This window comes from Anolis sagrei, chromosome 11 (assembly GCF_037176765.1).
Source record: "Anolis sagrei isolate rAnoSag1 chromosome 11, rAnoSag1.mat, whole genome shotgun sequence".
Taxonomy (NCBI): Eukaryota; Metazoa; Chordata; class Lepidosauria; order Squamata; family Dactyloidae; genus Anolis; species Anolis sagrei.
The window spans coordinates 18,901,886-18,914,902 of NC_090031.1; the positions used below are offsets into that span (position 1 = coordinate 18,901,886).

Consider the following 13,017-nt stretch of genomic DNA (forward strand, 5'->3'; position numbering starts at 1 on the left):
CAGGGACGTGCTCAGGAATTGGAGGGAGAAGAAGAATCAGACGAGGAGGGTTTGAAAGTGCCCACTTTTCTAGAGAGACGACAAGAGACAGAGCACAAGCGGCGTTCAGCTAGGATAGCTGCTAAAAACGCTGAGCTAATTGGGAGACGCCCAGCACCTCCTGCATGGGGAATTCAGGGCTATAAATCAGAGGCAGGAGCAGTCAGCTTTCGCTGGTAACACTTCAATGGAACCTGCTTTGTGTCTGCTGCTAAGGTCTTAGGTCACTGCCCTTTGTCTGATGGAAGACTGGTGTTTCGTTTGGGACTTTGTAAGAGACTTTGATGTGTGTCTGGATTAAGACTTCCTTGTTTTCTTTTGCACTTTTCAATTGCATTTGCTTATTCTTTGTGATTGCTGAAGTGAAGCTTTTTTCTTTTACTTACAACATTGTCTAAAGGCTGTTTCGGGAGGGCAACTCAGGACAGAAGGAGACCAGAAAAGGAGAAAGGGAGGAAGAGGGAGAAGGGGACCAAAGACTTTGACCCCTGACCCCTTGACCCCTGACCCACCTGGGCCCAGGTCATGTTGCAGATCTCCTCGGTGGCGGCTTCCAGATCGCCCGGGGTGGCCACGCGCCTCTTGCTCACCAACTGGAGGAAGTCCACTGTATAGAAAAAGGCCGAAAAGGCCTGCCGGGAGGCGGTGGGGCGGGGGGGGGGGGGAGGAAAAGGGAACAGTTTGCCTGCGTTTGGACACATTTCTCACCAGGAAGGTCCATGGTCAATCACGAGAACTTTAATGCAACAAATTACAATTTCTCAGCCCAACTTTGTCGCTAATTAAGGCGACATTGCTGTGCAAAACAGGCCATGATGAACCAATTACGTAGTTAAGGGTCAAAGGATCACTGACTAGACTTTTTGCAACCACATTCAGAACATTGCATGCCATACTGTCTCTGGCCACCAGGGGGAGAACTAGATGCATTGATCCTAATGAGCCTCAATTGTGTTCCGATTGTTCTATGTACAGTGTCCCCACACTTATTGCTGGTGTTACGTTCCAGGTCCACTCGCGAAAAATGAAAATCTGTGAAGTAGGGACTCTCTCTCTCTCTCTCTCTCTCTCTCTCTCTCTCTCTATATATATATATATATATATATATATCACTGGTGTTACGTTCCAGGACCACCCGCAAAAAGTAAAAATCCATGAAGTAGGGACGCTCTATCTATCTATCTATCTATCTATCTATCTATCTATCTATCTATAGAGCGTCCCTATTTTGCAGATTTTCATAACACCAGTGAGATATATATATATATATATATATATATATATATGACATTCCAAAGGTGAGGCAGAAGCGAGGAGAGATTTAAAGGCACCATGATGCACCTTTTTTGTTAGCTATAAGGAAGGGCTATAAGGCGGTGATTTACATTCTGCTTTGTATCTCTCTCTTTTTCATGATTGGCTGCTTCTCTCCCGAGGGGTTTTGCCTCCTGGCGACTCCATCGTCGCCAGGAGGCAAAAACCCACAAAACAGCGAGTCTGCGAAAAGCAAACCACGAAGTAGCGAGGGAACACTGTATGTTTTTAAGGTGATGCGACCAGGGGCGGCTCAAGGCGGTACGCAAATTACGCTTTTGCGTAGAGCGCGCGTCGGGGGGGGGGGGCGCCCTTGAGTCGCCCCTGCCACAAGGCAGCTCCCTCTCCCTCCCTCCTTCTGTAAGGCCCTCGACATGGCCATGGTCATAGAGGGGGCCTCCCCCTCGGAGGACGCGAGAGGCGAGTGTAAGGCCCTTGCCATGGCCGCAGCTATGGAGGGGGCCTTTCCCGCTCGCCTCTTGCGCCCTCCAACACACACACACACACATCTATCTATCTATCTATCTATCTATCTATCTATCTATCTCAGTTATTGGTTGGGGGGGGGGGCGCCAAAATACTATTTGCTTACCATTGAAAATTACCTAGGGCCGCCTCTGGATGTGAGCCACCTGAACAGAAATCCATCTGAATGCCAGAAAGGCAGCATTTTGGGGGAATAGAGAAGGATTATTTGGCATCCTCTGCTATGTCATCTCCACTGGCTGCCGATCCAGTTCCGAGCACAATTCAAAGTGCTGGTTTTGACCTATAAAACCCTATACGGCACTGGCCCAGCGTACCTGTCCGAATGTATCTCCTTCTATGTCCCACCTCGGAGTTTAAGATCTTCTGGGGAGGCCCTGCTCTCGGCCCCACCTCTATCACAAGTGAGACTGGTGGGGACGAGGGACAGGGCCTTCTCAGTGGTGGCCCCTCGCCTGTGGAATTCACTCCCTGGGGAAATCAGGTCGTCAACATCCCCCCTCTCCTTTAGAAGGAAGCTGAAGACATGGATATGGGACCAGGCATTTGGGTAATCTGGCAGATCAAAAAGGTAATGATGACTAGAGTTGGAAAGGACTATGGTAATGCTAAATGGATTGACGGATTTTAGAACTCGATGAACGCGGGCTATAGAGTTGATTCTGTATTAATTGTATGTTTTTAACTATTGTGTTATTGTTATTGCATTTTATTGTAACTGTTGGCATCGAATTGTGCCGGATGTAAGCTGCCCTGAGTCCCCCCTAGGGGGTGAGAAGGGCGGGGTAGAAATGTCTGAAATAAATAAAATAAATAAATCTACAAGGAGCCCTTCCTCAAGCACCACCCATGGGTGTTGCAAGGACTTGAGAGTGCATCCTGCACTCTGCGCATGCCAAGAGGATATCTTCCTTAAGGCTAATGCACACACTGCAGCGTCTGAGAGGGAAATCCAGGGGCTGCACTCTGCACATGCCTAAGGGAGCCCTTCCTGATGGCTGACTCATGCATTGCAAGGGCTGAAGGGGAATGCCAAGCCCACCACTCTGTGCGTGCCCAGAGAGCCATTGCCACTCACGATGAAGCTCCCGCTGACGTTGGGCTGGCCACTCCCCGCAAAGCCCTCCTCAGAGGCGATGAGCCGCGTGGCCTGTTCCCGACACTGCCCGGCGCTGCCTGACCCGCTCATGTTGACGAGGGCGGAGGGGAAGTAGTTGGGGGGGCGCAGGGGGGCGGTGCAAGGGGAGCCGAAGACCGAATCCATGGGGAAGCTGCGGGAGAAACCCCTCGGCCAGCAGGGGTTGGCCAGCACCAGACGGAAGGAGGACGCCTGCAGAGAGCAGAGAGGGAGGAAGAAGGCTCATAAGGAGGAGGACAAGAGCAAATACGCACAGCGACCTGCAAGTTGGCCCTCCTACACGCAGTCATGCTTCAACAAACTGCAAAGTCTTGGTCACTGTCAGCAGAGATTAAGTAGCACAGCCCCTGACCTAGTACAGTGAAGAGAAGGAGAGTAGAAACACACACAACAGCCCTTCTTCTTCTTCCATCCAAAGTGGTTGATTCTTCAGTCGTTGCTACAAACAATAGGCTTGGGCGGTTTCGATCATTATGTTCGTTACTCGTTATTGATTCGTATTTAAATTAGCTTACGATCCAATATCGAGCCATTCAGGAATACTGTGAGGAGTAATTAAGAATCAAAACAATGTTTCCAATTTTCGTAATTATTTTCGTATGTCTGGTGTTGCCTTTCCTCCCCATCCTCCTCCTCCTCCTGGAGAAGGAAGAGGGGAAAGAAGGAGTCCACACTGCCATATAATCCAATTTCAAAGCATATATTGTGGGATTTTCTGCTTTATATTCTGAGTTATATGGCTGTGTGGAAAGGTCCTGGGCTATCTGAGTCCACACTGTCATATAATCCAATTCAAAGCACATATTGTGGGATTTTCTGCTTTATATTCTGAGTTATATGGCTGTGTGAAATGGCCCTGGGTTATCTGAATCCACTGCTGATAGTTCGGCTGACAGGCTGATCAGTATGTACAGTCTCTTCCCTTCCCTTCCTCTTCCTTCCTTCTTTCCTTCCAGCTGGTAAAACCCACATCCCCCCTCCCTCCTCTTTCTCCTGGCACCCTATTTGGCCAGGATTTAAATCGGATTAAAGAGGAGATGCTAGATGAAACCTGAGGGAAGAGAGAGAGCTATATGTACTGTCTCTTCCCTTCCCTTCCTCTTCCTTCCTTCCTATAATATATTATATTACTATATATATATATATATTAATATATATTATATTATATATTATAATATATTATTATATAATATAATATAATTATATTGTAATATATAATATATTATATATTATAATATATATTATATTATAATATATATAATATATATATTATATTATTATAACTGTATATTATTATATTATATTATATTATATTATTTGTATATTAAAGCACCCCTGACACATGGCCATCCATTCTTAATAATAATAATAATAATAATAATAATAATAATATAATAATAAAATATAATATATATAATATAATAATATAATATTATAATAATATAATATAATATAATATATTTTGGTTTTGGTTAGTCGTTGTTAGTTTTATCACCAACAGTCAACAACAGAGGGAGAAGGGAAGCTTCAGAAGTTCTCCCTCTCCCGTTTGGAGGTATTGTGCAATCGTGTCGGCCATTAACGAATTTATTTGTATATTTACGAAATTTCTTAAATATTGAAATTTTAAAATTGGAAATTTCAGAAATCCTCTCAGATTAGAAACGCTGGCGACCCCTAGATACGAAACGAGTTTAGAACCAATTTTTTTCTTGATTACCCAAGCCTAACAAACAACTATTGACAGTTGAAATCGCCCATGACTACTACATCTCTTCTCTGTGCCTGTTTTGTCAACTGTTGGCAGAAGACTTCATCAAGTTCTTCCTCCTGGCTTGGAGGTCTGTAGTAGACGCCTACAATGACATCTTTTTGAGTCCCAGTTCCCTTGATTCTTCTCCAGATGCTTTCAGGCTGGTCTCCCGGATTGCTCTCTTGCATCTCTTCTGCAGCATAACAGTTTTTGACATATAAGGCTACTCCGCCTCGCCTCCCCTTTGTTCGGTTTCTGTGAAAGAGGTTATAGCTCTTGATGTCTACATTTCAGCGATAGGAGTCATCCCACCAGGTTTCAGTGATGCCTATGATATCATATTTGTGGTGTTGTGCTAAAAGTTGGAGTTCGTCTTGTTTATATCCCATGCTCTGTGCATTAGTGTAAAGTCATGTGAGCCCCTGAGATCTTCCCCTGAGCTGTTTAATTGGGATTATTGTGCTTTTGGTACTTGGTCCTCGTTGTGTTTGTGCAGCCCTCCGTTTAGCCTTCTGGCGGTTCCCTGACATTGTGGGTAAAGTAGTGTTCGCAAGGCTGTTGTCCCCCTCCCCCAGTGGACCTAGTTTAAAGTGCGCCTAATGAGGTTTGCGAGTCTGTGAGCAAAAAGGTGTTTTCCTACTTGTGTGAGATGCACACCATCCCTTGCCAGTAGGCCATCCTCCTGGAAAAGCAGGACATGGTCGAGGAAGCTAAAGCGTTCCTCCTGACACCATTTTCTAAGCCAGATCAAAGCTATCAAAGATGACAGAGTGCAAGCACAGGGCAGAGAGGATACACACACATAAGCAGCTCCCATTTTTCCCTCCAGAGGACAGGGGACCCTAGAATCCAAGCATACTGACCTTGAGGAGGTGGGCGAGGAGCCTCTTGAGGACCTGGTCACGGCCAAAGCAGAGGAAGCTGTGTGTGTAGACGCGGAATTGCTGGCCGTAGAGGTGGAGGGGCACCGCGGGAGCGGCCGGGTCCGCCGTCTCAAAGGTGATCTGCGTGGAGGCCCCCCCCAGGTCCAGGGCCCCCACCGTGCCCCGCTTCGGCCGCACCCACCGGCCCACCCAGTTGTACTGGGAAAGACAGGGAGGGAAACATTATCATCAACATCATTATTAGGAAACCCAACACTAAAATATTAGTATTTTAATTATTACCAAGCCCAACATTAAAATATTATTATGATGCAAAACACTAAATTATTATTATTATTATTATTATTATTATTATTATTATTAAACACACATTTAATATTATTATTATTATTAAACCAAATACGAAAATATTATTGAATCCACACTAAAATATTATTATTATTATTATTATTATTATTATGTCCAACACTAATATATTATTAATATTATTATTCACTTCACTTTATTTCTTAATTAGTCGCTCTCCACCAAGGTGTTCTGAGCGACTTACAATCTAAAATAGCATTTACACAATATAAAAAAATATAAAAACATTCAACATAAAAACATTCAACAGTGACTATTTGGCAAATTAGATCTGATGACTTAAATGCACAACCAAACAGCCAAGTCTTGAGTGCCTTTACAAAAGGTTGCAACTCCGACATTGCTCTAATGCAGGGGTCCTCAAACTTTTTAAACAGAGGGCCAGGTCACAGTCCCTCAAACTGTTAGAGAGCTGGATTATAACTTGAAAAAAATGAATGAATTCCTATGCACACTGCACAAATCTTATTTGTAGTGCAAAAAAACAATTTTAACAAATATAAATTTATTCGGATTTCAATGGGAAGTGTGGGTCTGCTTTTGGCTGATAAGATTGTTTTTGTTGTTGTTGTTGTTGTTGTTGTTGTGTGCCTTCAAGTCATTTCAGACTTAGGTTGATCCTGAGTGAGGGCCGGGTAAATGCTCTAATGTATGGATGCAATAAGTTCCACAGAATTGGAGCATAGGTCGAAAAAGCTCTACGCCTTGTAGCTTCACAATAAAATATTATTATTAAGTCCAACACTAAATTATTATTATTATTATTATTATTATTAAACACACACTAAATATTATTACTATTATTATTAAACCAAATGTTAAAATATTATTATTGAACCCACACTAAAATATTATTATTATGCCCAACACTATATTATTATTATTATTATTATTATTATTATTATTATTATTATTTCCATCACTAAAATATTGTTAGTATTAGTAAACTCAACACTTTAATATTATTAAGCACTCCGCTAAAATATTTTTGTTGTTGTTGTTGTTATTATTATTGTTGTTGTTGTTGTTGTTATTATTATTATTATTATTATGCCTCCTTCCAAGACAGACTGAATGAGGAATGGTGAGCATGAATGTTGAATGAATGTGAGGTGAATAACATGAGTGTATCTATGTGAGTCAGAGAGGGATGGCGAGTATGAATGTTGAATGTATGTGGAGTGAATGCTGAGTACACGTGATGTTTCCCCTTTGTGTGATTTTATGATTATTTTTGTGAATATTTTTTCTGAAGATATTTTTGAATAATTTTGTATTTCTACTAATATTCTTATGATTATTTTGTGATTTTTTTTCTGAATATTTCTGCAAATAATGTTATGAATATTTCTGTGAATAATTTTATGATTATTTTTCTACATATTTCTTTTGATTTTGTAAATATTTTTGTGAATATTTCTGGGAATATTTTTGTTAATAATTTCATGATTAAATTCATGGATATTTTTCTCAATATTTCTGCAAATAATGTTATGAATATTTCTGGGAATATTTTTATGATTATTTTTCTGAATATTTCTGTTAATATTCTTGTGAATATTTCTGGGAATATTTTTATGATTATTTTTCTGAATATTTGTTAATAATTTTGTGAATATTTTAAGGAGTATTTCAGGGAATATTTTTGTGAATATTTCTGTGAGTAATTTCATGATTATTTTGGTGAATATTTCTTGTGACTATTTTTCTGATTAAAGGTCACTTTTAAGATTCCAAAAGGATGCGTGGCGCTCTCCCTGTCTTGTGTGCTGACCTTGACGAAGTTCTCCATGAGGTAGTTGGCGGTGACCCAGCCGAAGAGGCCCTCCTCCTCCCCGCTCAGGATCCGGGCCCCGCGGAAGTCAAAGGGGGTCTCCCGCAGGGTGGCCGACACCGCCTCCAGGACGTGCTGCGTGGCCCCTGGGTCCGTCAGGCTGGGGAAAAAGGAAGGAATAATAATAATAATAATAATAATAGGAAGGAAGGAATTGAGGAAGGAAGCCCTGCGCAACACAGAACCCCGGAGCCTGGAACACTCACGGAACCAGGGACACTGGCTTGAGCAGCCACATGCCGACGGTGGGCCCAGCATGACATGGGAAACAAGGATAGCAATTTAAGACTTTCTTGTTTCCCAAGGGTTTGGGAATATTTAATAGTATAATAATGATAATAATAATAATAATAATAACTACTTTCTTGTTTCCCAAAGCTTTGGGGATATGTCATAATAATAATAATAATAATAATAATAATAATAATAATAATAATAATAGACACACTGGGTGCAGTGCCTAAGGACCTTGGTCTGCACTTAAACACAATCGGCGCTGACAAAATCATCACCTGTCAGCTGCAAAAGGCCACCCTACTTGGCTCTGCACGCATTATTCGCAGTCCTAGACACTTGGGAAGGGTCCAACGTGTGATCCAATACAACAGCCAGCAAAGTGACCTTGTTTGCTGTGGACTCGTCTTGTTGTGTTTCAAATAATAAAGATGATGATGATGATGATGATGATACCTCAATTTAAGACTTAGGAAAGTTTCCTAAGGCTTTTGGAATATTTAATAATCATCATCATCATCGTTGTGATCGTCATCACGATATCTCATTTAAAACCTCTGTTTTCCAAAGTTTTTAGAATATTTAATAATCATAGTCATAGTACCTCAGTTTTAAAAGTGCCTGTTTTCCAAAACTTTGGTGATATTTAATAATAATAATAATAATAATAATAATGATATCACAGTTTAAGACTTAAGAAAGTTTCCTAAGGCTGGGTTGTTGTAGGTTTTTTGGGCTGTCTGGAACAGAAGCATTCTCTCCTGACGTTTCACCCACATTTATGGCAGGCATCCTCAGAGGTTGTGAGGTCTGTTGGAAACTAGGCTTATGTATCTGTGGAATGTCCAGGGTGGGAGAAAGAACTCTTGTCTGTTGGAGGCAGATGTGAATGTTTCAATTGGCTCCCTTAGCATTTGATGGCCTGACAGTTTTTAGGTGTGGCTTGTTACTGCCTGAAACGTCAGGAGAGAATGCTTCTAGAACAAGGCCATACAATCTGAAAAACCTACAACAACCCAGTGAAAACCTTCAACAATACATTTTCCTAAAGCTTTTAGAATATCATGATATAGTCAGTGTTCCCTCACTCCTTTGCGGTTTCCTTTTTGTGGACTCGCTGTTTCGCAGGTTTTTGCCTCCAAATTTATGAATGGTGTCGTTGCCCAGAATGGTGTTCTAATCCCGGCCCAAAGTTTAAGATCTTCTGGGGAAGCCCTGCTCTCGTCCCCGCCTCTGTCACAAACACACTTGGCAGGGATGAGGGAAAGGGCCTTCTCGGTGGTGGCCCTCCACCTGTGGAATTCGCTCCCCGGGGAAATTAGATCATCTTCATCCCTCTCCTCCTTCAGAAAGAAGTTGAAAACATGGATGTGGGACCAGGGTAATTATGCCGACAAGGACAATTACAATGATGACAATTGCTATGGTAATGGACTATGGACAAGCTTGATAGAGTTTTCGACCACAGAACTCGGCTAGATAAGGCATATTTAAGCATATTTTAATTGAATTAATGTTTTTAACTGTATATAATTATTGATTTTATTATGTATTTTATTATGTACATATTATATTGATAAAGACTTAAAATAGTGCATAACTACTAAAATAATGTATAAATATTAAATACAGCGTACCTACTATACGGATTTTCACTTTTTGTGGGCGGTCCTGGAACGTAACACCCGCAATAAGTAAGGGAACATAGTATCTCAATTAAAAATCTGTTTCCCAAAGTTTTTAGAATATTTAATAATCATAGTATCAGAGGCGGCCCTAGGTAATTTTCAATGGTAAGCAAACAGTATTTTGCCCCCCCTCCTCCAACCAATCACTGATATATATTTTCTGTTAGTCGTGGAGTTCTGTGTGCCATATTTGGTTCAATTCCATCATTGGTGGAGTTCAGAATGCTCTTTGATTGTAGGTGAACTATACATCCCAGTAACTACAACTTGCATAAGTCAAGGTCTATTTTCCCCCCAAGAGCGCCTCAAGAGCGCCCCTGGGCAAAATCAACTATACCGCGAATGCTTACTTTGCGTAATGGGTTGAGCCGCCCCTGCATAGTATCTCAGTTTAAAACGTGCTTGTTTTCCAAAGCTTTGGGGATATTATTATTATTGTTATTCATTATCCCCAAAGCTTTGGAAAACAAGCACGTTTTAAACTGAGATACTATGCAGGGGCGGCTCAACCCATTACGCAAAGTAAGCATTCGCGGTATAGTTGATTTTGCCCAGGGGCGCTCTTGGGGGAAAATAGACCTTGACATATGCAAGTTGCAGTTACTGGGATGTATAGTTCACCTACAATCAAAGAGCATTCTGAACTCCACCAATTATTATTATTATTATTATTTGGGGATATTGAATAATAATAAATATAATAATAGTAATAATTATAATTATTACTAGTAAATAGTAATAATTATTATTTGGGGATATTGAATAATAATAAATATAATAATAGTAGTAATAATAATAATTGATAATCTATCTCAGTTTTCCAATCCTGGTGATGATGGGTAGAGGCACAGATGTGCCGCTTACTTGAGCAGCCGCATGCCGGCAGTGGCACCCAGGTGGAGCGGGGTGGCGGCGTGCCTCTCAGCGGGGACGGCGGTCTTGGCGTGGTCCAGGCAGGCCTTCAGGCTGGAACCGGCCGCTGGGGGGTCATGGGCGTAGCTGGAGATGCCTCCACCTGCAACGCAAAGAGTGCAATCAGCGGGATCGGGCGACCGGGGCCTTGGTCAGACCTGCCAAAGCTCAAGGTGCCAACCTAGGAAATTAGAACCTAGGAAATGGCATTACGGAGAACGAAGGAAGCCAAGGATTTGGTTCACTGTGGCGTGAAGAGCGCAAACAAGACATCCAGGATTGACCTGAGAACCTTCATTGTCAACGCCAGTTTAGGCATTCAAAACACAATGTCACCTTAAGAAGGAAGCTCAGCGCCCTCTCTGCTCCGGGATGTAGGAGGCTCCAGCAAAGCCCCAGCTGGATGAGCCCTCCCGACAGATGGCCGTCCAGCCTCATCTCATGAATATTTTCAGGCTCATGGGGGGAAAAACGGGGCTGCAGGGCCACAGAATCCTAGACTTGGAAGGGACCTCTGAAGGTCATCCAGTTTGACCCAGAAGAGATAGCTAGATAGATAGTTAGGTAGATAGATAGAAGGTCAAGGTCAAGGTTTCTCCTGACATTAAGTCTAGTTGAGTCTGACTCTGGAACTCTGGTGTTCTTCTCCATTTCTAAACTGAAGAGCCGGCGTTGTCTGTAGATACCTGCAAGATCATGTGACTTCATGGAGCGCCCTTACCTTCCTGCTGGAGCGGTACCTATTGATCTACTCACATTTGCATTTTTTTGAACTGCTAGGTTGGAAGAAGCTGAGGCTAACAGCAGGAGCTCACACCGCTCCCCGGATTTGAACCTGCGGCCTTTTGATCAGCAAGTTCAGCAGCTCAGCCATTTAACCCTAAGGTGTCTTAGAGATAGGTATAAACGGATAAAAAATAGATACACGACAGACATGTAGACAGATTCCTAAAGTTGGAAGGGGCCCCAATGGCCATCCAGGCCAGCCTTTAAGAGATAGATAGAGGTAGATGATAGATAGATAGATAGATAGATAGATAGATAGATAGATAGATAGAATCCTAGTGTTCGAAGGGACTCCTAAAGGCCATCCAGTACAACCCCAGCCCCCCAGGCACCATCTGATCCATCCTGACAGACGCCCATACAATCAGAGACATAACTGAGATGTATGTATAAAGGCCATCCAGTACAACCACCATCTGATCCATCCTGACAGACGCCCATACAGTCACAGACATAACTGAGATGTATGTATGTATGTATGTATGTATGTATGTATGTATAAGAACTAGCCGTTCCCTGCCATGCATTGCTGTGGCCCAGTCTGTGTATATGTGTTTTGTGTGTATATATATGTGTGTGTATATGTGTATATATGTGGTTTTGCACATGCGTTGTACTGTAATTTAATTTTTTTAAAAAAATTGGCTCTTTAAGTCCTTTCTGTTGTGTTTTTCAGTGTTTTTATGAGTGGCCTGATAGGTGTCTTGTGTCCAAATTTGCCCAGTGGTGTTTGACTTATGTTAATCCTTCAAATGAACATGATATTTTTATTTATATGGATCAGTGGTTCTCAACCTGGGGGTCGCGACGCCCAGGGGGATCGCCTGGCCATTTTGGAGGGGTTGCGAGGCCACCTCTGTTGGCCCCGCCACAAGGGTGCTGGCCAGGCGAGGGCTCCTTCGCGCGAGGCCTGGCCTCACGCAAAGCCCCCTTGCCCGCCTCGTGCTTTCGCCATCGTCGGAACCCCTGAGTGGGTCGCAAGGGGGGTGTCAGACGGGCCACCAAAGACCATCTGTTGACCATGGGGCTTCTGTGTGGTAAGTTTGGCTCAATTCTATCATTGGTGGTGTTCAGAATGCTCTTTGATTGCAGGTGAACTGTAAATCCCAGCAACTATAGCTCCCAAATGTCAAGGTCTATTTTCACCAAACTATTTTCACCAAACCTGCTACAAAACAGGAGCTTTTTTGTTGAGTTCCAGGGCCAGAGAAGCAGATGGCGGAAACAGAAGAACGGCCTGCCTCAGGGGAGCGTGTTTGCTCCATCCATGTTCAACATCTACACCAGAGGTCCTCAAACTAAGGCCCGGGGGCCGGATGCAGCCCTCCAAGTTCATTTACCCGGCCCTCGCTCAGGGTCAACCTAAGTCTGAAACGACTTGAAAGTACATAACAACAACAACAATCCTATCTCGTCAGCCAAAAGCAGGCCCACATTTCCCATTGAAATACTAATAAGTTTATATTTGTTAACATTGTTCCTCATTTTAATTATTGTATTGTTTTTAAGTATGTATTACACTACAAATAAGATATGTGCAGCATGCACAGGAATTCATGTTTAATTTTTCAAATTATAATCTG

At 42.5% G+C, this 13,017-nt stretch overlaps 1 protein-coding gene across 1 annotated transcript in view; it reads right to left on the reverse strand.

The window, feature by feature from the left end:
* Window positions 1-13,017, reverse strand: part of LOC132763540 (ectonucleoside triphosphate diphosphohydrolase 2-like) — a 43,299-nt gene that overhangs the window by 4,093 nt on the left and 26,189 nt on the right. The window contains exons 3-7 of the mRNA XM_060757109.2: window positions 10,601-10,751; window positions 7,755-7,914; window positions 5,594-5,812; window positions 2,918-3,169; window positions 552-671 (exon numbers count right to left, since the gene is read on the reverse strand). Coding sequence (XP_060613092.2) covers window positions 552-671; window positions 2,918-3,169; window positions 5,594-5,812; window positions 7,755-7,914; window positions 10,601-10,751 — 902 coding nt within the window. The remainder of the gene's footprint in view (window positions 1-551; window positions 672-2,917; window positions 3,170-5,593; window positions 5,813-7,754; window positions 7,915-10,600; window positions 10,752-13,017) is intronic.